The 26,045-nt window shown below is 59.6% G+C and overlaps 1 protein-coding gene across 1 annotated transcript in view; it reads left to right on the top strand.

Annotated features, from left to right (window-relative positions):
- Positions 1-20,731, top strand: part of IQCA1 (IQ motif containing with AAA domain 1) — a 112,141-nt gene extending 91,410 nt beyond the window's left edge. The window contains exons 16-19 of the mRNA XM_054700178.1: positions 4,153-4,239; positions 13,163-13,340; positions 17,911-18,149; positions 20,213-20,731. Of these exons, the coding sequence (XP_054556153.1) occupies positions 4,153-4,239; positions 13,163-13,340; positions 17,911-18,149; positions 20,213-20,332 (624 nt within the window). The 3' untranslated portion in view covers positions 20,333-20,731. The remainder of the gene's footprint in view (positions 1-4,152; positions 4,240-13,162; positions 13,341-17,910; positions 18,150-20,212) is intronic.
- The last annotated feature ends 5,314 nt before the right edge of the window (positions 20,732-26,045 follow it).

Genomic DNA, 26,045 nt, shown 5'->3' with positions numbered 1-26,045 from the left:
GAGACCTTTTCGGAAAGAGCGTCCAGAACTCCCAGGACCGTCTGGCCTGGTGGCCGCGGCCCTGGGAACATCCCGGCGTCACAGGCCTGCGTGGTTGCGCCTTGTCTTAACCCGAGAGAGACGAATTCTGGTGCTTGACGGCGCTTCCTTGGAGAACACACGGTCAAATCCAGGAAATCACACGGGTGGAGGAATCTCGGTCTGACGAGCTCCGCAGACTTTGAGCAGAAACACGGGGCAGAGGCCGCCGATGCCGGTCAGCGCGCCGGGCGGCCCGGGCGCCGTGGATGGGGCTGAAGAGCCCTCTGCTGGCCTCTGCGCGGAACTGCCGGCGCCGCCGCCCAGAGCGCAATTAGGAATTAATTACATTTAATCACCCATGACCTCAAGCTCTCCGAGGGTAATTTAAATGCAGCCTTCTCATAACTGAATGAAAATTAGAAGAACAAAGGGTACCATTTTTCATTAACAAATTGGCACGGGCTAATCACGCTTGTTGGGGGGAAAAGTCTGGAAAGACAGACCCATCCACTCCGCGGGGGCCAGGCAGGGGCACCCACGAGGCCGCGGCCCCCACACGGCCCCCCGAGCCTGCCCCCGCTACTCCCATGGGGGTAGCCTCCGCACCCTGATGCAGTGAGAGAGGGGAGGGAGTGCCCCAGGCCGGGGCTCGGTCCCTGCGTCCTGGCGCCGCCTCGATGAGTCTGGACAAGGCTCTCAGGTCGCGAGGGGGTCGAGGCAGCGCCTGAGGAGCAGCCTGGCTTTGCCGAAACGGGTGTTGCCCGTGTCTGAGGCCCAGAGACGTTGGACCCTTTGTTCTCAAGAGGCCAGACATTGTCTGTGTCCACCTGAAGGTTCTGGAACGTTTGCTCTCGGAAGCTGCTTCTGCAGCAATAATAAGCCAAGACCACACTGGGGCAGACGGTCTTGAGCCAGCCCCGGCGCCCGCAGCCTCGCTCGTCTGGAGGACACACCCGGGCGGCAGCCGCCCCTTCTCCCGCTCCACGGCCATCCTCTCCTGCGCCCCCCACCCGCCACCTCCAAGGCCCCTGCACTGCTCCTGCCCTCAGCCTGGCCTCGCGCTGCCCTGCCCTGGCCCGTCCCCTGGAGGGCTCTCCCTGTCCCTGTCCACTCAGCCCTGGCCCTGCCCCTCTGCACACCGCCAGGCCTAGCAGCAGGCCTCGGCCAGCACTGGCCGCCTTGGCCACCCCGTCCTGGCCTCCTCTTCTCTGTGCCGCTCACCCTCCTCAGCTCCCCCCCCACCGCCAGCATCAGCTCACCTCAAGCCCAGCACTGCAAGCCCGGCTCCCCGCCCCAGCTCCCGGGGCTTTGCTGCCATCCCCCCAACCTCCCCCAGGCCCCAGGGCCTGAACTGGCCTTCCATCCCTCCCCAACCCCTCGGCTCAGGAGCCACCAGCAGGGTCGCGCAGGCACCCCTGCACCAGAGACACCCTCCCCCATCCTCACCCACAAAGCAGATTCTGAACCCCATTTCCTGACACCCCTGCCCAAGACCCCGAAAGCCCCAGGATGCAGCTCCGGCCTCTGGCCTCACACCACACCCACTGCTCGCCCATCCCCGCCCGATCTCCCGCCACTGCACCCCACCCCAGGGTGTCTCTATAACACCAGCAAGATCCTTGAGTACAGCCCCTCCGGGGCCGCAGCTCCGGGCCACACAGACCCCACAGCTGTGCCCACCACCCGCCGGCGCCTGCCCCGCTCGGCACATGCTCCCACCCGCGGGAGCTGGTCCGCGGGTGGACCACCCACCCCTCCTGCCCCGTGCCCCCAGACCCCGGCCTCACGGCCTCCCCTCCATCGGGGCCCCTGGAGGTCAGGGCCCAGCGGCAGGGCGGAGCCCGAGCTGGCAAAGCCGCTCACAGGTGTTTGGTGAGTGGAATAAACACCCGCGGGAGAGACCAGGGCTCACCTGCTCCCACTCCACCTCCCAGGCAGAGGAGGAGCCGCCTCTCCGGCAGCTGGAAGCACCCGGCCCCGCCCCGCCCGGAGCCGTCTTTGCTCCGAGGAAGAGAGTCTGGGGTTCCCTCGCAAAGGCCCAGTGGAGACGTTTCTGCCAGGCCCCGCCCCCTGCACCGGGGCGGGGGAGGTACCCTGACCACAGACCACCAGGAAGGCGGGAAATCCGGGACTTCGCAAGAGAGGACACGGCAGCAGCGGCTCGGGTGCGTCCTGCTGGAACAGAGGTGGCGAGGAGAACACAGCAAGGAGGACCTGGCGCTCTGGGATGGACAGCCTGGACCTCGGCGACAGGCGGAGACACCTGCTGACCGGCACAGCAGGGGGCCAGGCCCCCCACTCCACTGCCGGCCATGCACCCCCTTCTGCTCGGAGACCTCATCCATCCAAGGGCGATGGGGGGACCTTGGCACAGCGGTGGCACCCGGCAGATGACCGTCTGGCGTCACCACCCCTCGTCCTTTGGAAGCGTGCGCTGGCCGCTGAGCCCTCCCTGCCACGGCCCCGGCCAGTGCCAGCAGCCCCAGCCCCCCTGGACGTGCCGCGTGAGGGCTTGTCCCTGCGGGGTGCAGCCCCAGCTGGTGCCACCCTGCAGGGAGGGGGCGCCGTCCACTTTCACAGCCGCCGGCAGCGTGACCGGGTTCTCAAAACATCTCTCCTGGGTGCTTGGAAGAGACTGCGGGTCCCGTGTCCCGGCTGGGGAGACTCGTGTCCTGGGCCCAGCCTCGTGGCTCGCTTTGCTGAGAGCAGAAAAGGAAAATCACGCCAAGTGCCGGGTCTCGCATCTCCGGTTCCCCTCGGGAAGCCGGGAGGGGGGGCGGGACACGCAGATGAACACCGGGGCCCTCGCCCGCCGGACGGACCGGGGAGAAGGGTGCCTGGGCCGGCCGCGCTCTAGCCCGAGGCAGGAGGCAGCTGTTGACGTGAAAATTGTTTCCCACTGGCTTGGTTCTAAGATTTTTAAGAGGGCCGGGAGAGAATAAGATGTTGCCTTTATTCTTCTAAAGGATCGTTTTCCTAAGACGCCCGGACTTCCGCGCACAGCAACTCGGTTTCTTATTTTCTTTTGGGCCCCAGAGTAGACGGCTTTGGGCTGAAACTCAAAACAGCTTTTAGCAGCTCAGGCTCCCTGGAGCGCCCCCCACCCCTGACCCCCCCAGAGCGGGCAGGCCAGATGGGGAGAGGCAGTGCCTCAGATAAGGGGCCATGGGGGTGGACGGCCTGACGGGGCCGAGGTGACTGGCAGTGGCGTGGGTGGACCGCAGGGCACGCCTTCAGGGCATGCTGTGGGCAACGCATGTGGGGGCCTGGCGCGGCCTCTCCGAGGCTGGCGCTCACTCCGCACCCCGCGCCGCCGCGGGCACTGGGCTGGAGCTGGAGGCTCTGAGTCCTTCCACTCCGCGGCCTGGCCTGGGACAGGAGGCCCCGGGGCTGGCGCTTCCATATCCCCGGGTGGTGCTGGGGCTGCGGGCCCCAGGGGCGCATTACTGTGAAAGCCGTTCCTGGGGTAAAGGCACACCTGCTCCCTGGTGACACCCTCAGGGACGGGCAAACGGGCATGTCCACTGGAGACGACATTCGTGGTGACGGCTTCGCCCATGGCCCGGCCGGCCGCAGAAACACCCTTTGCACTCCGGGGCCTCTGCAGAGGCCTTTAGCGTGTGGCAGTGACCCCAGGCCTGCAACCCCGGCCAGGCCGCACAGCCCCGCTGGGCCTGGTGGGGCTCAGCACACCTTGCCAGGGAGCCCTGGCCACAGAGCCCAGCCCAGGGGACCCACAGACACTGTCCCGGGCCACGTGCTGGAACGGCCTCTCTCCCGCGAGCCGCCTGACTCGGCGGGGCAGCGGCCAGGAGGCTGTCGCCGAAACACACGGCCTCTCCCCGTCCATCTCTTTGCAGCCAGACAACCGTTGGCTCATTTCAGGCCGAGCTGGGGCTCCCGGGGCGGGAGGGCGGCGTGGCGGGCCCTGTCTCCAGCCCTCGCAGGCGAGGACCCCAGAGGAGGTCAGGCAGGTGCCCCGCTGGGCAGGGCTTTCCTGAGCACCTGATGGACCCCTCCCCACCCCACCCCCCAGCTGCCAGTGCCTTAAGGAGCGGCCGCGCCCTGCTGCCCCAGGATGAGCTGCAATACGGGGGGGTGACGGCTGGACTCTCCCCCCCCCCCCCGCAGGTGGCCCGGCAGCTGCAGCCCTCCGTGGTGTGGATCGGAGACACGGAGAAGACCTTCTACCGCAGGGTCCCCGCGGCCGACAGGACGGTGAGGGCTACGGGGGCTCCTCATGCCCGCGATCCCCCCCGGGGAGGGGGCCCAGGGCCCCTCCGGCCCCCACCAGGGGAAGGTCCTGTCTGGGGAAGGTCGTGCTTTGTCCAGGCGGGAGGGCGTGAGGGTGCTTGGGAGGGTCCCAGATCTGACATCATGAGGCAGAATTTAGAAGAAAATCAGGTGTGTGTGTGGGGTGGGGGAGGATGTTTTGGGGGGACAGTGGAGAGCGTCTGCTCAGCTAAAGCCGGCCCCGCATGTCTCCTGTTGCTCCCAGGAATAAATCACAAAAGGCCAGAAATTCAACAAAGGCCTCCCTGGGAAGGCCCCCCCCCAGCCCTCCTCCGATTGCTTCCTTCCTCCTTTTCTCTCCCTCGGGGTCCCCTGCCCGGCACTTCCTCCCTCCCACAAATCACCAGCAAATTTCCCACACGTTAAAAAAAATTTGCAGATAAACATGATTGTTATTCCACAGCAATTTGCACCAAAGCAAATAGTGGTTAACGGGGAATTTCTGATTAAATTCATAAGGATTTTAATCACTTTTGATCCTTATGTATTATGCATCGCGTCAGCAGGCGGGGTGACTTGGATTCAGGGTGGAAGCTCAGCTTTCCTTCCCCAGGGGGCCCGACCGCCCGTCCCTGTGGACCCGGGGAGAGGCCGGTTCATCCGCCCGGGCCGGGCCGCGCCCTCTGCTGGCGAAGTCGTGTGTTGCACGCGCGCACGCCGGGGAGGAGGAACCCGCGTCTCCTGCCAGGGGCGGTGCGGGTGGGGGTGCAGCGCAGCGTGCCCCCGCGAGGAGTCATCGCCTGGCGTCATCTCCAGCTGTGTCTCGGGCAGGCCAAGGGCTCTGACATCAGCCTGACAGCCGGGGCCCCTTGGGTTCCAGCCGGCCGCGCCCCTCGCTCGCTGGCTGAGTGTGGTGCCTGAGCAGCCTCCCCTCTCCGGGCGGGCTTCCTTGGCTCTGACATGAGAGCTGCAGGGAGCAGCCTCCGGGCCCATGAAGCCCCGGCCTTCAGCCGCTGCTCCTCTGCAAGTCCAGCCCCGGCGGGCAGGGCCGTGGGGCTGCAGGAGCACCGGAGCAGGGCTGACGGCCGGGGTGGAACAGGGGTTCAGCAGGCCCACAGAGGGGCAGGAGCCCCCACACCCAGAGCACACTGCGTGTGCCCCAGAGCCTCTCGGCGTGATCCCCACTGACATGGTCACCGCCTGGCTCTTTCCTGTGAAGTAACACCTTCGGTGGCTGGACCCTTGCTGTGGACCGCCTGGCCACGGGGCACATCCGCCTCTGCGTGGGGAGAGTGCCCGGGACATCCACCGCACTGAAGACCACTGGTCACAGCCTGGGTAACCCCAGAGGGCCTGGAGACCCCAGAATGTCCCCGGAACCCAAGCAGCCACAGGCCGGAAGGGTCTGAGCCAGCCTGGGTGCAGACGATGCTGCTGGACGCGCCTCGTCCCAGCAGCAGTCCCGGGCCACGGCACCCCAGCAGAGGGGAGCGTGAGAGGGACCAGCCGCCCTGGGACCGTGGTCCCTGCCCACCCACATGCCAGGCCTCCTGGAGGTGCACCCCCATGTCCTCTCTGCCTCACCGGGAAGCCCAGCGTCCTCTCTGCACCTGGCCCAGGTCCCGAAGGCCTCGGGTCCAGGGAAGGATGTCCAGCCGTGAAGAAACCAGGACGCTGCCGGCTGCTCACCCACAGCCACACACGGCACCCCGGGAAGTGCTGCCTGGATTGGAGGGAGCCCAGAATCACCCCCCTAAAAAACTCCTCGCTCCCTCAAGTGACTGACTCCGCCCAAATGCCACTCCCTTTAGGGTCAGGCCCCCTCGGTGGAGAGGCCACAGGCAAAGGCAAAGCAAGGCCCGACCCGGACGCCCCGCCTGGGCAGCCAGGCTCCCTGCTGCAGGGACTTGCCCGCCTCTGCTGGGCAGGAAGAAGCCCCGGGTCACCCTGCACATGTCAGGAGGCTCCAGCAGCCCAGAGGGAGGCAGCCTCTCGCCTGTTCACAGAAGATGACAAAGCCTCCCAGAGGGGCACAGCTGCCTAGAGGGGGTGCAGGGACCCCCGAATGCAGACGCCAAGCCCTCCCTGTGCCTGCCAGAGGACACAGTATATGAACCACCCGCTCCCCTTTCTTCCCCACAGCAGCTCCGACCACACCTGAGTCCTAGGACTGCCCCTGAGGACTGTCCATCTTAGAGATCCAGGCCTGCGGACTCCAAATCCCCCTCACACTGTCAACACTCTGGAGAGGCCATTCAGCCCCAGACAAGGACAAGTGCTCCCGGCCCCAGGACACCGGGCAGCCCCGCCCCCAGGGCAGCGCACCAGCCCTCCCGCCCGGCCCCAGAGGCAGGAGTGTTCCGGCTGCAGCGCGCATTCTGCTCCGTTACCCCCCCCACCCCCCCCACCCCCCCCCCACCCCCGCCTCCTCGTCCCGCAGGTGCCTTCGCCCACATCCGACGGGCTCTGCCGGGGAGCGCTGGCCTGTCGGGGCCGCTGCGGCGGGGGGCATGGAGCCCGACTGCAGGCTAGAATGGCTGCCAGGCTGCTGGGCCTGATTAGAAACTGCCCACAATACGGGGGTGAGGCACTGCCAGGGCTGCGGCGGGGAGACCCTGCGAAGGCTTCCAGGGGACATTGCGCAGCGAGCTGGGCCGATGGAGGAGCTCGCGGCCCTCAGCACGTGCAGGCGGCTCTGAACCGGGGCCTGGGGCCTGAGGGCCACGAGTGCTGAGCGAACAAACGCAGGCATCTCGCAGCCTCTTCCCTCCTCACGGGACTGCCCGCCGCCGTCAGGGAGGACGCCGCACAGGACGCTGCCCCGAGCAGCATTTGGCACCCAAACAGGCTCCCAGCCCAGGTGTCTCTGCCATCTCAGGACCCCCAGGCAGCAGGCCATCTCCCGCCGCAGAACAAGCCCGTGCCTGCTGGCGCCATGGCAACCAGGCTGCCGGGATGGGCTCTGACGGTGCAAGCGTCTCCAGCCCCTGGAGTGGCCTTGGCCCTGAGATCAGGCTTTTCCACCAGTCTCTGGGCAGCCCCCGTGCGCCCCCCACAGGGCCCCGCTCCCCCCTGCCACCGCCTCTGTCCTCCATTGAGCTCTGCAGAAGCCCGGTCCATTCCCGCCATCCCCGCTCCCTCCTCAGCCCACCCCCGCATGCTTGCTGCCCTCCGGTCTCTGAACACTGCGCTCACAAAGATCTTCTTTGACATCCACTTTGCCAAGGAGCACCTCGGTCCCCTGCCTGTCCCCTTCTGCCATGTTCCGCGTGGTGAAAGCACGCCGCCTTAGAAAACACGCCCTTCCCTGAGCTCCCACGACCCTCCCTCTCCCAGCTGCTCACACCCACCAGCACTTGCTTCTCTGTCTCCTTGGCACACACTACCCACCCTGCATTTGCACCGGTGCACCCTGGGGAGGGCCCAGCATGGGTGGCTTCTCAGGACTGAGCAGTTGACGGCGTCATCCACCAACATGGAAACTCACGGTAGCAACTCAGTCCTTCTGAGCTCTGCTGGCACCGTTGCTAGTGCCTGCCAGATCACAAAGTCCCAACTTTTCCTAACTCCCCCCTTTAAAAACTCTTATTCTTCAGTAGAACAGAGCTGGGACTGATTCCCCACCAGCGCAAATCTTTCAGAATAATTGCTAATGCAACTTTTTGTCAGACACCTTCTGCCACGTAACCCTCACAGCGCCCCATCCATCCATTATCATTGCCTCCTCTGCTCAGCTTCAGGGCGCCTGCCCCACATCACACAGCTGTGAAGAACAGAGCCGGGACGGGGCCACGTCTGTCTGACTGGAGTCTGTGCGTTCAGCACTGGCTACGTCATCAGCCAGACCCCTGGAGTGCCTTCCCTGGGCTTTTCCATTTTGCTAGAGACCTGGCCCCCAGGGAAGTTCAGACTCCAAACAAAGGCCCAGCAAACACCCTTCCCTGGGGTGGGTCTGAGTGAGGCCGATTTCTGCAAGAACCTGGAGCAGGCCTTTGGGAGCATCCGTTTCCATAGTGCCCCACCAGCAAGCCCCTCCTCTTGCGGTCAGGAGGCCCCACTTCCGCGGCCTCAGGAGTCTCACCCCAGATCATCCCTCTCTGTGCTTTGCTCTTCACTTAAGCTCCTCTGTCCTCCTCAGCCCCACCACCCCCCATGCTCCCCGGGTGGGCTCAGTAGGGCCTGCCCTACCTCCCAATGGAGCAGAGCAGACCCTGGACGCCTGTGGGTACGGGTAGAAATGACAGCAAGATGCCTGGTGGTCTGGCCTCGCAGAGGACATGACCTTGGACACAGATCATTCTGAGACATCCCCTAAAAAGTTAAAACTAATAAATAACTTCAGTAAGGTTGCAGAATAGACTGTCAATATACAAAAAGCAATTTTATTTCTATATATTTGTAACAAAAAATCAAAAACTTAAATGAAGAAAAGAATCCAATCAAAAAAATAAAATACTTAGGAACAAATCCAGCAAAGTGCAAGACTGCTCTGAAAATGATGATGACATTGTTGAAGATGTTAAGGAAAACCTAGACATGTGGACAGATGCTTCACGTTCATTGGAGGAAAAACGTCTAAGACGGCAATCACCCCCAAACTGATGTGCAAAGTCAAAGCAGCCCCACCCAAGTTCAAGCTGATTTATCTGAAATAGATATAATACTTCATATGGAAATTCAAGGGACCCACAAGAGCTCAGTAATCTTTAAAAAGAACAGAGTTGGGAGACTGATGGTTCCCAATTACAAAGCCGCAGAAGTCAGGACAGTGTGCAGTAGCACAAGGAGAGACATACACATCAATGGACTGGAATTGAGGGTCCAGAAATAAACCCTGACATTTCCCAGCTGTTGATTTTTTTGACAAAGGTGCCAAGACCATTCAATGGATAAAAAATAGTCTCTGCAACAAATGGAGCTGGGTCCACAGGATAGACACCTGTAAAATAATGAAGGGGACCCCTACCTCACACTGTATAGAAAAGTCAAGCACAATGCATCAAAGATCTAAAAGTAAGAGCTAAAACTATAAAAACACTTAGAAGAAAATAGAAGCATAAACCCTCGTGACCTTGGATTAAGCAATAGTGTCTTAGATATGACTCCAGGATGACAGGCAGCCCAAGAAATATTAAATTGCACCTCGTCAAAAAATAAAAGCATTTTTGCTATGAAAGGACACCATCAAGAAACTAAAAGGACAAACCTTAGAATGGGAGAAAATATTTGCATGTATCTGATCAGGCACTTGCGTCTTGAACCATAAAGAACTCTCACAAGTCAATAATAAAAGGACCACCCAATTAAAAAGTTGGCAGTGGATCTGAATACGTGTTTTTCCAAAGAGGTTGTACAAAGGGCCAATAAGCGCATGAAATTATGCTGAACATCATGAGTCCTCAGGAAGATACAAACCAGAACCGCAGTGAGATACCACTTCGTGCCCACTAGGGTGACTAGAATCAAAGAGAAAAAGAAAAACAGACAACAAGTATTGTCAAGGACAATGAGAAACTTGAACCTTTGTACTCTGCTGGTCGGATTGTAAAACGGTGCAGCCACTTGGGGAAACAGTTTGACAGTTCTTCAAAAGGTTAGACATCCGGTAACCGTATGACCCAGCAATTCAATGCCTGGGTATACACCCAAGAGAAATGAAAATATGTGTCCACAAAAATCCTGTGCGTAAATGTTTCACAGCAGCTGAAGTCACAATAGCAGACGAGCGGGAACAAATCAAACATCACCAGCTGATGGACGGAGAGGTGAATGCAGCGCCTCCGTGGGCACGGCCCTCCGCAGCTGATGTGGCGTGGGCCAGGCCGAAAGTACGATGCTAAGTGAAGAACACACACGCTGCACGGCACGCAGGGTATGATTCTGCTTGTAGGAAACATCCGGAATGCACAAATCCTTAGGACCAAAAGTAGACTCGTGGGGTTGCCTGAGACTGGAGAAGAGGTTTGGGGGGAAAAAAAGGAAGTGCTCTACGATCAACCGTGGTGGTGTTGCACAACTCCCCACTAATAACATAAGCCGCTGAATTACAGGCTACGTGACATCTCAGCAAGGCTGCCACCAAGCCCTCCACTGAGATGGGCTCTTCCCGAGGAAGGGCGCTTGGGCTTTGGGGGAGACCCGCAGTGCCCCGACAACCTCTCTCAACAAGGAGGTGGCCCCAGAGAAGGAGGACGAGGCTCTGGCGTGGCTGCCTCCATGTTCAGCGCCGGGTCTGTCCAGGTTCGGGTTGTCCGCCCGGCTCCATCTCTCGTGAGTCACGAGCCACGGCCCGATGCCCGTGTCCACCTCTCCGAGCCGCGGAGGGCGCGAGCAGGTCTGCGCCCGGCAAGCCCGCGGCAGCTGCTGTCGTGGCAGTGTCCGGGGGTCCTTGCAGGCTGCGAAGGAGCAGGCAAGCGCGAGACAGACGTGAACTCATAACACGCGCCCGCCCTGGCTACACGGGAGGGGCCCGGCCCTGCGGGATGCCTTTCCCGTGGCTTCATGCAGACAGCTCCGCCGAGACGGGGGCCTGTGAGGAGAGGGGGGAAGCTCAGTGAGGGAGTTTACAGGCAGTCGCCGCAGACAAAGCTCGCAGATGAAGCTCTGCCTCCTCCGTGGAAGAGACGAGGCGATCGGGTCGTCCTGGGGGCGCCCCGGACAGAGTTTATTTTCTTTTTCCACAATTGCCCCATCACCTTCCATGACATCCCTGTGTCCCGTCCTCTCTCCCTCCTCCTCCCTAACCCCGGAATCCTGAGATCGTTCATTAATGTCGGCTGGGTTTGTGCAGGTATTTTACTTTGTCAAACCGTCCGCCATGGAAAGGTCCAGGATTTGTCTTTGTCACCCTGACTGCCGTCACTTTGTCATTTCTGACGTGCATTGTTCCCTCTAACTGCGTCGCTCCCTCCCTCCACGTTGCTCTCACTGACTGCGGCTCATCCCTCCTTGTGATGGAACAGCCGTCCGCGGCGTGGACACGCCAACCTGCTCGATCCCGTCACCTGTTGACGGACATCTAGGCCTCTCCCACGTCCTCCCTGTTGTAAATTATGCCGCGATAAACCACGCAGGGATTTTTGCACGGCCGGTTGCATGTTCTGAGGAGGGGCGCCCAAGGGTAGAACTGCCGGGTCATGTATTTCCCTCCTTAGTTTTTAAGGTAAATTCAAATCTATTCCCATAATGGCCGTCACAGTTGAGATGCCTGTGCAAGGAGTGCTGAGGCCCCTGCTTCTCGGCGCCCGGCCCTGAGGCTGGGCCCTGCTGGTCTCACAGGGAGCAGGTGGCATCTCTGGCTTTTCCTGCATCTCTCCCATTAGAAGTGAGGAAGAACATTTTTTCACATAACTACTGGCCTTCGGAATAGTCTTTGGTGAATGTTACATAAATATATCAAAAGCAAGCTCCACCCCGCCTCAGAGCCCCACCCATTCCATCAGCCTTTTGGCCAGGAAGGTCTCTGGGGTGACAGATTCCGCTCACTGTGCCGCTGACGAGCGGCGTTAAGCTTGAAGGCCCCTCGCCGGCCTGGGTGCAGCAAGTACAGTGCAAGGTCAGATGGAACTAAGTCCGTCCTGAACCTGGAGGTCAAGGCAAGTCCCCCTTCCTGCCTTGTTGGAGCCGAAGCCCCCCCGGTTTGGCGACTTCCCATAGAACTTTCCTCCCAAAGGCCCCTGGGATCCTGCTCTCCCCTGTCCTCCCTCCTTCCTGCCACCTGTCAACCCAGGCGCTGAGCTTGCCTTTTCGGCGGTGAGGAGGGCGGCAAACCATCCCCGTGGGCGCTGTGCGGCAAGAGCCTCAGAGTGGGGCGCGGGTACCCCATGCTCCCACACCCTCCCACGTGCACCCGGTGGCCCCGGCCCCTCCTGGAAAGCCTGCTCTCGTCTCTCCCCTCGCTGTTCCTCACCCCTCCGTCCGAGCCACACTCGCCGCTCCACCTGCAGAGCAGTTTGGGGATCCGAGTGACTCCCAGCTCTGCAGGCCAGGGGGGTCCATAGCACGTGCTGTCCTGACCCGCAGGCCCCACAGATCCACAGCACTCGGGCCCCTGCCCGCCAGTGTGGCCCCACGCTCCTGCGCGTGCTCGTTCCCTGGGGTGGGGTCCACGGCGAGCCCAGCCCTTCCCTCCCCGGCCGCCCACGGTCTCTCCCCGCGGCCCCACGAGCGCCGGGCCGGGCCGGGCCTCTTTCTCTCTCTGGCTCAACCAGCAGATGCGACGGGCTCGTCTGCCCCTGCGTCCAGCGGGAGCGAAAACAGCGAAGCCGCTGGCAGGGTGTCTCGGGGAGGCCCGGTCACCCTGGCATCTTCCTTCCCACGCTTCCTCTGGGCTCTGCCAGGCGAGGTTCGTGGACAGCAGGTGTGTTGCCATGGCAACGTGGCCGCCTCTGCGCCCCGAGGGCTGGCGTCTCCCTCCCGAGGCTCACATCCTGCTCCTCTCCCTCATTAGCGCCGAGACCAGCTAAAATACCGCAGGCTCCGTCCACCTGCACAGCGCTTCAGAGAGGAGAGTCCCGGCTTACGTAACGGGGTTTCAGACCCGAGTCCGGGGCGGCCCGCCCCGCTGAGGCAAAGGCAACAAAATCTGGGGTCGCCTTCAAACACCACCTGAGCGGCCCAAGGGGCGGGGGAGCCCGGCCAGCTTCCTCGGCCAGGTCGCGTCCTGGGGGCTAAGGTGCTAGAATGTTCCGTCAGGGCCTGCCTGCCTCCCTCCTTTCCAAATCCCAGCACCAGAGACTCTGGCGCGAAACCCTCCCCCAGCTGAGCAGCGCAGCCACCCCGGGACACACGCGGCCTTGCAGGGCTGGGAAGGCGCTGAGACGCGTGCGCCGCCGGGCGCCCCGGAGGGGCTTCTTCATCTCTTTGCTCTCCCGCGGGTGGACTCAGCCTCCCTCTCCCTGTCTCCCAGCTTGAGCCCAAGCGCCTGAAAAAACAGCTGCCCCAAATCCTGAAGCTCCTGCGGCCGGATGACAGGATCCTGGTCGTGGGCACGACGCGGCGGCCCTTCGATGCGGAGCTGCAGTCTTTCTGCAAGTTTTACCAAAAAATCATTCTGGTGCCCAGACCAGACTACGCATCCCGATATGGCAAGTGCCCCCAGCCCCGCCCTTCCCGTGTGGGTGACTGAGGGGGCACGGCGAGGCGGGGTGGTGGCGGGGCGGTGTGATGGCGGGTGGGCCTCCCACCCACTCCTCGGCAGCAGGCAGGTAAGCAAGGCGTGGCACTGCCAGGTGTGGGCACCTGGACACCAGGGCTGGGCAAACCGCAGGGTCATGGGGGGAGACGGGCGTCTGGCCTGTCGTCACATATTTCTTTCTCCCCCAGGCAGAAGGGGGCTGCAGAGGGTGATTCTTTTTGGCCCGGAAGCTGGGCAAAGCCTGTGGGTGCTGATTTCTCTGCCACGGGCACTGCCCAGCTGCAGCAGTGCATGGTGTCTCCCCTCAGGTGCCACTTCTTTGCTGGGGGTGGGACCGTTTCTTCCCAGCCTCGCGCTAGCCCAGCATCGTGCTGACCTCCCAGGAGGCGGTGCCACGGGGGCCCGGGAGCCTGGGTGCAGTGGGTCAGTGTGATAGACGGGGACAGACACGAGTGTGGGCTCAGTGTCTGTCCGTCTCCCCCAGTCCCATCCGCTCCACCGTGCAGGGAGGGCCGCGCGCCAGCGGGCCGGGACCATGGAGGATTCCCGTTCCTGACTGGCCGCCGCCTGCCTCCTTGCCCCTCTTGGCCTCTTCTTCCGTGCTACAGCCTGACCTTCCGCTGTGGTCAGTCACTTCTAGTCGACAAACCACGGGCCCTTTGGAAACAAAACTTTGGACGGACAAGAAGACAGCTGCGTCCTTCCTCCTCCGTCCGTTGGATTCTGGCTCCTCACGGGTTTTCGGGGAGATGCCCCCCCGGGCAGGTGACAGACCTGCAGACAGGTGGCCCCAGCCCCGGGCTCTGTCCACGAAGCCATGGGCGCCTCCCATCTCTCCGGGAGGGCAGCTCATTCAGGCCGCCACCCGCCGACAGCACCCGCGCGCCCAGCCCTTCCTCCAGTGAAGCTTCACAGTCACCCGCCGCGGCTGGGGCGTCTGCCTGGGAGAAGGGCTGTCCCCCCCTTTGCCGCAATCCAGGGGGTCCCGCCCAGCCCTCCACGCAGCGGCTGCGGATCCTTCACCTGGGCCTCTGCTCCGCGGCGGAGCCCCAAGCTGTGCGAGACACCGACCACCCGCCCTCCCCGCCTCCAGCAGCGCGGGGAGCAACGGGGGAACAACAGGGCCGGGAACAAGGGCCCCTCTGCCAGGGGCACAGTTTTAAGGTTCACCCAGTGTGACTCAGCATCTGCCTCCTTCCCCAAATCAAGCTGTTCCTTCAAAATGTCTGCAAGGAACATCCACCCACAAGGTTGATTAATGCCTTATCTGGTGCCCAGAAGCCCCTTGGGCTGCCTTCCCTCCATGCTCGCAATGCCCCCTCCTCTCCTCCCTGGGGTCCGCTCGCTGATAACCCCGTTCATGACGGGACCCAGAGTCTGCTCGCGGGAACCCAGCCCACGACTTCCGATTGTTCTGGATTCCAGGTTTCAGAGGCCAGAGCGCATCCGAACCACACTGCTCACTTCTTGTGCTTTGTAAACTCCCAAATGAAAAAGAAATGTTGGGGTGCTGCCTTCTCCGGAGCACTGGCCACGACAGAACCAGACCGTCCAACGCAGAGGGGCCAACCCCAGGATCTCGCAGTTGCAAAGCGGGTCTGCAGCGCGGCCTTCAGCCCTCGCCATCCCGGCGCGGTCCTCCCTGGCTGTCCACCCGCAAGCCTGGGGGCTCCAACGCATCCCGGGTCAGCGACTCGCCTCCAGCTCTGGTGCTGGCCGTGGGGTCCCACCTCCACAAGCCGCCGCACCCCTGCCCGCTCGGTGGCTCCATAATCGCAGTAGAAGCCGTTCTTTTGGGTGTGTCCGACGAGAAGAGGCCGAGTCTCCCCCCGTCTGCCTCTGGAGCCGGCTGTGGCCAGGCAGGCCCGCCCCCTGAAACCACCCTGAGCAGTGAGCTTTGGGGGTCCCATGCTGGTGTGCTCGAAGCGCCCGGTCCGAGACGCCGCATGGCTTCAAGCGCCGTTCCTTTCGGCATCAGTCAGTTTCACGGCGGTCGGTCCCAGGGCAAGCAGTTTTCAGCCCGTCCCTAGCAAGCCTTTCCCACTGGGGAGACCTCGAGCAGGAGGCAGGACAGCTGGGGCTGCTGGAACTTGGCGGGGGGCAGCTGAGCTTGTGCCAGGGAACCCCGGGACTCCCTACTTGCCCCCTGCCTGGCTCCCCCCAAGCCGCCCCAGGAGTCTCAGCTGTCCATGCCCAAGACTGAGGCTGCTCTGGCTCCCAACTTGGGGCACCTAGGAGTCCCCCACTTGCAGAGGCCGTCCTGTGACCTCCCATGCTAGGGGTTCCCTTCTCTGCCTCCAGGTCACCCCCAGATCAGCTTGTGCTTTGTTCAGACGAGAAGCGGGACACTGGGTCTGCAAGAAGGCCGCCTGGCTTGCAGGGCGGGCCTGAGGTCCGGGTCTGACTCCGCCCCAAGAGGGGCTCGCCTGCTGCGAGCTGTCGTCACACAAATGCACCTAGAAAGACCCCGTCATCTGTTTTGTGCCGCCTTTTGTAGCTGACGTCTTAATGAGTATCTGGAAGCTTCAGTGCCAAATGGAACTACTGACAACTGGAAAGGCAAAGCCAGTCCCCTGTGTCCACCTGCAGGCCCCAAGGTGGGACCGGAAGGGGCAGGGCTGGTGCAGGGGACATGTGTTGCTTTCGGGCCGGTCTGGAGCCCCTCTGGTCCTCGAGGCCAAGTATTCGCTGTGGCCCCGAGGCAGAAGCTCTCCTGCCCCGGGTGGGGCTCAGGACCTGCACCAGAGAGGACTTGGGGAAATCACAGGGTAACCCGTGACCCACCGGCCAGTCTCTGTGTGGCTCCAAGGAGCTCTGCAGGCCCTCCTGGCCGAGCCGGCAGCAGACGAGTGGGTCAGGGTCTGGGCAGCACGGGCACTGAGTGCACGGGGCCCTCTATGCCCAGGTCGTGCCGTAGAGGGGTTTACGCACTGCCGCCAGTATTCCTCAGGAGGGCCTGCGCGCGTTAGGGACGTTTGCCAGATCTCGCTGCCAAGACCAACCAGGATCGAGGGCCGCACACCCCCTCACACCAGGCTGCAGCTGGCCCCACCACACCCACTCACTCCTGCCCTGCAGCTGATACAGGGCAGCAAGGGGCACTAAAACTGGCCAAGGACACTGCCCAAAGTGACACTACCGGTCACTGAGCTCTTCACCCCAGCACACAGTTGCAAGACTGCTCAGGCCCAGAAAACAACAGCAATGGGATTTATTTTACAAACCAAGGAAAACAAAGAGTTACGGAGGCCAAAAATGGCCATTTACCTCACCCAAAGCCATGTCCAGTGTTTTCTTTTAAACAAAAGCAGCTAAGATGGCGTCTTCCTGCCACTGCAGACACACGGCAGCCAGACTCCATGCCAGGTTCCACCTCACGAAGACAGCAGAAGACACGGCAGGAGGCGCGCCCGGAGCTGCCGGGACCCCCCAGCGAGCACCCGACAAGCGACACTCAGACGGCAGCTGCAGCGGCTGACCAATCCGACAAACGGGCCTACTCACCGCTCAGCGAGGCGCGGCTCCGGGTCTCTGGCTTCCCTGCCGGGCGGCAACAGCACCACACCCGCAACAGTGTCAGCTGCTCGGCTACTTGCAAAGCCTCCAAACTTGTCCTCTCTGAGGTTGGCTGCCGGAGGCTCCGCACCTCCTGAGGCCCGCCACGGCCTTCTGCAAGATCGGCGCGGCGGGGCCGGAATCGCTGACCCTGGAAATGCTGAATCCCAAAGCTGAATAACCTCCGCTTCTCCTGCAGTCCTGCATGACCCCAACATGCGATGCTCTGGCATTTTCCCTGGGGCTGTCTATCCTCACCAGCAACCCCTCCAGGGGGCACCGCCTGTGCAGCCTTGGCCTCAGCCACCGGCAGCGCAGCCTCCCTTTACGAAACAGGCGTCGTCCTCCAGCGTGACGCCACGTCCAAGGCCGTGTGGTGTCCTCTGCCCGGCGCCAAGTAAACCACAGGAGCAGTCCCGTGGTTCATTGTCACGGCACCCTGGGAGTCACTGTTACCCCCCCGGTCTCAGGAGCCCAAAGAAGCGACAGGCTGCTGTCGGGCAGGCGTCCAGGCACGCCAGGGGCATCTGCAGGGCAGGGGGCTCTGTTTTGCACAGCGTGTGGCGCAGCATCTCAGACCGCGCGGGAACGGGAAGCAGCTTCCCAAACCCGCAGGGAACCACCGCGAGGAGGGAAGTTTGTGACTAAGCCCCTCCTCGAGTCAACTCCCGCTGACCTACCCAGGCATTGTGGAAAATAGTGTCTGGTAAGCAGTGACCCCACATGTGAGCTTCCACCCTTGAAAGCTTTTGAACACCCCTGAGCGGCCATGCGAAGGCCCGTCTCCCGTCCCAGCTGGGGGCTCGGAGCGGGCGAGGACGCAGGGGGACGCTGGTGGCGGCCTTCTGCTCATCTGGGTCACATGGTCTTGCCAAGCCCAACTTTGTGCCCAGAACTGGCCTCGTCCCCCATTTCCTGAGCGTTGTGACCCTTGTTCTCTCTTCCCCCCATCTTGGACACAACAGTCCTGTGGAAAGAAATCATCCAGCGCAACGGGGGCGTGCTGAGCAACTCCCTGAACGTCAGCTGCCTGGCCAAGGTCAGCGATGGCTTCACCCCCGGGCACATGGTCCACGTGGTGCGGAGCGTGCTCACCGATCGCAGGGTCCGGCAGCAAAGCCGCAAACCGCTCACCGCCGGCGAGTTCATCTCGGCGCTGACCAGCATGGAGCCCGTGTACCAGGAGGAGGAGGACAGCTTCAAGGTGAGCGTCACCCCCGCGCCAGCCCAGCCCGCGTGCCACCGCTTCTGGCTTCCTGAGGCCCATGAGGGCGAGCCAGAAACAATGAGATTTCAAGACTTGGTTTTGGGGATCACAAAATCTTTTTAGCCTTAGCAGTAGAGGAGTCTTTCAACTTTTAAAAAAATCATGATTTATAACCTTATAAATTAACCGTAACCAAATTGCAGAATGGAGTAGCAGGTCAAAACCACTGGTTCACACCCACACACACAGGTGTGCACAGACACATGTAAGTATGTGCAAGCATGCTTGACATCACACACCTGTGCACATGTGTGCACTGAGACACACCTTCACACATGTATGTGCCCACACACACGGGCACATACCCCCTTTTTTTGTTTGTCACTGGTTTCTACTTGTATTTCATCTAATGGAACAAGTTTGGCACAGAGAAAACCATTCCATCAATCATGGATTTCGATTCAGCACTGCTCTTGCTCAGTGTTTGCCGCCACACACTTCATTTCTCAGTGCACTTGCAATAGGAAGTCACAAGAGAAATCACCAAAATTAATTCTCTAATTTGCTAATACATTCTGAGAGGCACACAGACATTTTTCAGTCTAGAGAAAATTTTTAAGACTCTCCTTATCCAAGTCCCTCTGTTAAGGAGGAGTCGAGTCGCAGACAACTGGTGCCTGCACCCAAGCATGGGGGTCACTGTGCCTGCTCCCTGTCCAGGCTGCAGTTGCTCCGCAGGCTGCCCACCCCCTTCCATCAAAATGGAAACAGGTGCACACCCTTTCTGCACCCAGAGGTCTTTTCTTTAAGCAACTAGAAACACAAGGGAGGAAAATTACATCCCTGCAGTCACACCCATTGCAATGTTGGCCACACAACGAGCAGGACAGAATCAGAATTCCCTTTCACACCGCATGTCTCTGGAAGCCTCCTTAAGAGGAGGGAACCTCTTGTACTATGAAAGTTCTCAGATTAAAGCAAACTCCAAATAACCAGCAGAAGAAATAAATCCACACCTACATACAGTATTGTAAACCTGAGAACAAGGCAGTGGCCCACTCTTAAAAGACAACAGATAGCAACAAAGAAATGACACTCGAGAAATCAGACAGCTCTTTCAAAGAATAAATGCCAGAAGACAGGGAGGTAACATCCGCCAAGCACTGAGGACAGACAGCTCTACTTGAAGTTGATATCCAGCTAAGCTAGCAGCCAAGAGACAGACATTCTCTTAAGAATGCCTCAAGACATTCAAAAACTGAGCTCACTTCCCATTCAAGGCCACTTCAAAGAGCAACTCAGAAATCTCAAAACTGAAGATGCTCATGTCCTGCACCCACAGGAATTCCATTTATCTCTGTGCCCTAGAGAAGTTTTCTCAGATGTGTACAAGAAGATATGTAAAAAATTGCTATTTTCAACATTGTTCACAATGACAAAAAGTGGAAAAGGACTACATGTCCATTAATGGAAGAATTCATAAATAATGTTGTATAGTCATTCAATGAATTGCTACTACCATGCAGCTATAAACCCAAAGTGTTTCTCAGGTTTCAAATAAAATGAGAAGGTTAAAGGGAAAATGCTGCCTCAGAGCCAGCTGCAATCACTAAGTGTTTTGCTGGTATCTTGGTATTTTCACCTGTTTCCAGTCATCTCCCCAGAGCGGCTGAAGGGTCTCCCACAACGCACACCTGACCACAGGTCCAGCTTCCAGTGGTATGTGTGAACCAAGGCGGAGGGAGCAGTCACAGGACAAAAACAAAAACACAGGAGTAAAGTCCCCAAGAGGAAGGTGACTTCGGGAGGAAGTGTTGTTGGTTAGAGTTGGCCTGTGATTCCCTGAAACGTACAACACCTTGAGGTAGAAGTTTCAAATCATATAGAATTACAGCTTGAAAACCTCCCCTGAGAAAGAATTTATAGTAAATATTTGTCAAATGCCCAAAGTTTAATGCCTGCCTGCCCTGCCCTTCCTAGCAAGGTTATCTTTATATTTGAGAGTATTCCAGTGAACCACTGCAATTTTGATATTTTCCTAAACATCTATTTTATTTTAGGACTGGTACACCAAAACCCCAATGGGGAAGCGGAGAGCGTTGGCGCTGACTGGAGGTAAAGCAGAAAAAGAAAAGGAGAATGGAAAAAAGAAGGCAAAGCCAGGGAAAAAGAAAAAGTAACGCCTTTGTAAGGCATTGAGTCAATGCCCTGAGTCCCTCCCAGAGTGGCGGTGACCCCAGCTCTGCAGGGAGAAGATTCACCATCGCCTGTCGGAAGGTCACGCTCATCAGCCCCTGCACCTGCTCACTTAGACTTCGGTTGGCCTCACACCCAGTTAGTTTTCCACCACGATTATTCTAGAGTCTGTCATTGTTTTCCTATCCATGTGAAGTTGGTACATAGCCAAAACTCAGTCTTCACGTGCTCCACGACTTCTCCCAGTAGGACCCTTCATCTCATCAGCACTAACTGCCAGATTTAAAATTTGATAGAAAGTACTCTTAACTTGTCAGCTAGTAAGTGACTTAAGTCTATCGTCGGTACACTAGCTTTTTATTACTCCATATATACTGTATATTATCTTGCACATATTTTAATAAATTAATTCTTTGCTCTATTAGTATAATTCTGTAATGGAATAAAAACTGTTGTTCCTTGAACTGACTCAGTCATTTGGTTGCTGGAGCTGAAAAAAGATCTTTAATATTAACTGTTCAATCTTCTGGCTTTGGAGATGGGAGAGCTGAGGTCCAAGGTCACACTGCTGACATGTGCAACGTTGCAACTGAAGTCTTTGCCTCTTCATGCCCAGCCTGTGGTCCTACGCCGCCCCGGGACCCTGGCAGGCCAAGGGCCGGCAAGAGGCGCTCCTGAAAGGGCAAATGTGGACCAGAGGCAGCCTGAAGGAAGAAGTGCCAGATAAGAGCAAGATCACAGAATAGAAAAGTAAGGGCTGAAAATAAATTGAAATTATGCAAGAATATGAAAGGTTATTTGGAGGGAGAGCCAGTAACCCATTCTAAGTTGTGGCCAGAACATCATCAGAGGAAAGAGTCTTGACTGAGGCGGAATGAACATAAGCTGAAATCTAATAGCACAGTGAGTGGTTTTCGGTTCTGCATGGAAAGTAGGCCCTCTCCTAGTCTGTCCTCCAAGCCAGCCCTCCTGCTTTGCCAGGGATGCCCAGGAGGCTGGATCTCTGATGCCCACGACCATCCTGGGTGTCTTTAGCCTGTGCCTGTGCAGGAGACCAATTCAAATCGGGCAGAGAGAGAAGCCATCGGCCCGTGAGCTCAGGATAGTGCATCCCAGAGGCAGCGCCCCCTAGCCCTCCACGCAACCAGACCCTGCTCTCCGATCGCCCTGCCATCGGCCTTCCTTCTCCTGCCAAAGACCGTGGGCCTCACCCGCTACAGACTGTGTCTGGCAAAGACCCCAAGCAGCCTGAGTGTTGGCCAGACCCCCCACCCTGACTCAGAGAGCCTGTTAACTCACCTCTCTCAATTGTGGGACTGAGCTCCTTCCTTTCACGTCGGGGAGAACATACCCTCAGCCATGACTCCAGAATATCAAGACTCTAGGATTTGACGTTCATCACAAAATCACAAGGTCTGGATTGTTTGAAGAAATGAGAAGCATGAGGGGCATCAAGGGCTCACTCTTTCTGGAACACACTCATGTGGTGAGGACTCACCTGAGACGCAACATCCGTGCTGCCTTGTCCTCACAACATCCCGCCCGTCCTGGTGCTGTGTGTTCACTTAGCCCCACGAGGTCCGCGTCCACACCACCTGCTTACCCAGACCTGCTCCCTCCCACCCAGCGGCTGGTCCCGCTCACTGATGCTCGCTGCCATCCACTGAGCAGCCCTCCTGGGCCCTTGTGACACTCACAAGAGCCACCCACTGTCGTGCAGCCCAGGAGGCCTGCACCCCGGCCTCCTCTGTATCATGCAGATGGATGTGTCTACACGCACATACAAATATCCTCCGTTTTACACCAGTGGTGACTGCACATTGATTGTGTTCCACCCCCAGCTCTTTCTACTTAATAACAGATCTTGGCTATTTTTCCTACGTGCAACATCAACAGCCTCGTCTTGTACTAGCTGCCAAAGGCCCCACTTTCTGGACACGCCATTATGGATTTCACCCGCCCACCCTTTGGCAGACATTCAGGCTCACCCACCCCTGCCAGCCCACAGCCGCCCCCTGCACACCTTAGCACGTCCGCCTAGTGGGACTGCAGGGGGTCTTCCGTGCAAACAATTCCCGGGACAGAGTGAATGGCCAAATGACCTGCGCAGCTTTCATTTGGGTGACACTTGCCAGGTTGTTCTGGAAAGAGCTCGGTGCCCAGCTTGCAGAGAAACACGCACGTTACAGTCTACAGGCAGGTGAGCCATATTTAAAATCCCAAGTCCCCGGCGAGAGGCGGCGTGCGCCAACACTCCCTTTGTAACTGACAGGAGAGACCACAGCCGAAGGGAGGGGCAGCGGGGAGGGTAGAGCTGGGGGCAGAGGGTGCTGGCTGGCGGAGCATGGGGGAGGCAGTTCTTCCCCAGCGTTCTGCCGGCCCCGGCTGTTCCCGGGCCATCGGGTGACAATTAGCTCCTCTTGAGTGTGTCCTTAAGTGAAGGCGGCCGTCATTAATGGCATGAATCCTCGTTAAGGGACGTACGATAGACTAGAAGCTGATCCAAGTGAAATTATGGGTCTCGGGTCTCTGCTCCCGCTGGGGAGCCAGCAGGTCCCTGGTCTAGACCCCTGGGTGGCACCGTGGAGCCTCACAGATGCTCGGGGACAAGGAGCTTTGACAACCCCTCTGTCCAGCAGCGCGAGCTGAGAACAGCCTGGTGCTCGCAGATCTGCTTTGGGGGCCTTTCCTAAGCTCGTGCCCACACCTCACACAAAGGCCCCGGGGCGACTTCACAGAAGACGTGCTGTCCTCTGCCGCTCGTGACACCAAAGGCCCCAAAGCTCTGAAAGAAGTGGCTTCCACATCCCTGAGAGTCTTCAGGTTGAAGAATGGTGGGGAGATGCAAAGCAGAGGGAACGAGGCCCTCTGGAAAGCAACTTGGCAGCTGCCTGCACTGTGGCCAGGAAACCAGAAGGCCCCGCCCTTCACGTCACGGGGCTGGTCGTGAGGCGTCCGGCAGGACAAGAACTGACGCCAAACCAGCCGAAACCTGGTCTCCCCACACACACGGGGCAGCAGCCCACCTGCCCTGGTTGGGGTCTCCGAGCCTCTGCCCTGGCTTGGGGGTCTCCAGAGCCTCCCCTGGCTTGGGGGTCTCCAGAGCCTCCCTATGCACAGAACCTGCCCCCGCAGGTGAGCCTGGTGCTTGATCAAACAACCAGGGCCGGACACCTCCTCCCTCTTGACAAACAGATTTTGCTTCCAGTGGAAAAGAATCGATTCAGTCTCCCCAACTTTCCCAATTTTCGAGAATTCTACAACAGACACATCAGCTGATGGGGAAGGCGCCTTTACACAAAACAGTTAGCCGCGGACTTCAAAGGGCTCTGGAAGGTAAATTTAATTACCTCCTCCCCAACAAGACGCGCAGCACACCTTCGCCTGGCTTTTGTGTGTGTATTTATATTAAACACAATGCCCGCGGCCTGGGACATTAGTATTTCTCTTCGCCCCATTGAAAATATGAGTGCGCGGGGACTGGCCGGAGCAAATTATAATGCACCCAGCAGGGCCTTTTGTTACGCAGCCTTCAAAGGTGCTGCCTGCCTGGCCCGCTGAAAGCCGAGGGCCCACCGGGGCTCATTGGCCACCTCTACCCCAAGTTGGTCTTGCAAATTATTTCTGCCCTATGCAGAGAGTCCTTTTATTTTCTTCGTGGCGTCAGTGACTTTGAATCTTGCATATACACACTCACGCAGAGGAAGCATCTCTGTGCTCCGGATTAAACAGCGCGTATGATAATGAGCGACGGGAATTGCAGTGACTGCGGGTTTGTGCTTGTCCCTGGAGCGCGTGGGCGCCATGTCTAGTGGGGAGGACTCGAGGGCCAGGCTCGGTTTGCTCCAGAAGAGGCTGGCGGGGCCGCCCTCCAAAGGCCCCAGCCGGACTTGGCTGTGACCAGGGGCCTGCGCCCAGCTCCTACATGGGTGTGTGCGGGGGTTTGCTCCTGGGAATTTTGGCCCTTCACTGAGCGGTGCCCGAACACCCAATGCCAGGGTCGTGGGGGAGTCCCCCACTCAACTCTCTGGCCGCCCGCTGGGTGACCTGCAATGTGACTCAGTCCTGACACTCTCTGCTTGGCGGAAACACCAGGCTCCACAGGAAAAGGGCCCAAGCTGTCCTCCCCTTCGTATGCCAAGGCAAGCCCAGGGCACTGCCCATGCTTCTGACCAGCAGCCCAGGAAACAGCGTCCCTGGGACTCCTCCTCAGGCCCAGGCCACTGGCTAGAGCGGCTCCAGAACGCAGGAAGGCCCCACTCACTAGATTTCTCCCAAGGGCTATTAAAGGGTGTGGATCAGCCGTCACAGGGAGCGACAGAGGCGGGGTGTGGGGGCGGGACCTAGAGAGACCCGTCCCGTCCCCCCCGAGCACAGCTCTCTCCTCGTCTCCAGCCAGGAGCTTGCACACCCCATCCTGTCAGCTTCTTTCTGGCGGCTCCGCTCCCCAGACCCAACAGGGTCACCGCGCCGGACTCAAGCTCCAGGCCGCTCCCCTTCCCTGCGGCCAGGGTGTGGGACTGAAAATCCCGCCTTCTAATCACAAGGTTGGTCTCCCGGCCACCCGTCCCTATCCTACACGGATGCTTCCCAAAGTCACCCCGTTGACATAAAAAAAAAAGACAATTTACCACTCAACACCTAGGGCACCCCCAGGTTTGGGGCTCTGAGTCCGGGGCTGTGGAAGCCCAAGTCTATATGGGGCTATATCCGGGGCTGAGTGACCAACCACACACGTCTTACCCATCGCAGCATCACAGGCAGGCTGCACTGACCTGGGGGTGCCCATCCCGACATCACCTCTGCTCTCTGGGACAGGGAGGAGAGGCTGGTCTTTCAGGGGCAGGCAACGCTAGGATGACCGGCGACCACCCAGGAGCCCGCTGGCCGCCTAAGCTGGGTGCTGGGCTTGCTGCTCATCAGCCGGTCAGAGCAGCACCCAGGGGCTCTCCCCCCAGACGTGGGCTGCAGGAGGAAGGTGGGCCCAGACCTCTGTCCCACCAACAACAGATCAAACTGGATAGGTAGCCACGCCAGGCACAGCTCGCCACCCTGTGGGGCTGGCACCAGCTCTCTCATGAACCTCATCTCCCCACGGCCAGGGGCCCCAGGGCCAGCTCCACAAAGAACCAGCAGGGACACCTGGCTCGAGGCCTCTATCCGAGGTGAGGATGGAGACGCCTCTCATTCCACAAGGAGCGGGCTGAGTTTGTGTGTGCCGGCCAGACGCCTGCCGGGGCCAGTCAACAGGACCTGCCTGACGGGGCCAGTCGAAAGGGCACGGAAACAACACTGGGCCTCGGCGCCCAGGCGGAGCCTTGCCAGCACAGTGCCGGGACATGTCCTACTTGAAACACGAAGATGACACAGGTCGTTTTATGTTTTTGTTCGGGAGACCTAATCGCTGGGCACAGGTGCCACTGACGCAGGGGGACGGGCCCCGGGACGGCTGGACAGCACTGCACCAACAACACTATACCACGCACTTTAAGAAGTCCTCAGAGGGCCTCCTCGGTGGCGCAGTGGTTGAGCACTGGGTTGCGAAGCTGCCCACAGCCTCTGCAGCAGCCACCAGGTGAGGGTCCCACATGGCGCGCAGACCTCTCCTGCCGCCCGCGGCTCCCCTCAGCAGTGTCCTTCGGTCCTTCTGCCTGCTCTGCTCCCCGCTCTGGCTCTGGTGAATTCTCTCACCCTCCC

Source organism: Talpa occidentalis, unplaced genomic scaffold (assembly GCF_014898055.3).
Source record: "Talpa occidentalis isolate TD23 unplaced genomic scaffold, MPIMG_talOcc4v2.1 talOcc4.3, whole genome shotgun sequence".
Lineage (NCBI taxonomy): Eukaryota > Metazoa > Chordata > Mammalia > Eulipotyphla > Talpidae > Talpa > Talpa occidentalis.
The sequence above is the reverse complement of the archived record's forward strand: the minus strand, read 5'-3'. Positions and strand labels throughout refer to the sequence as shown.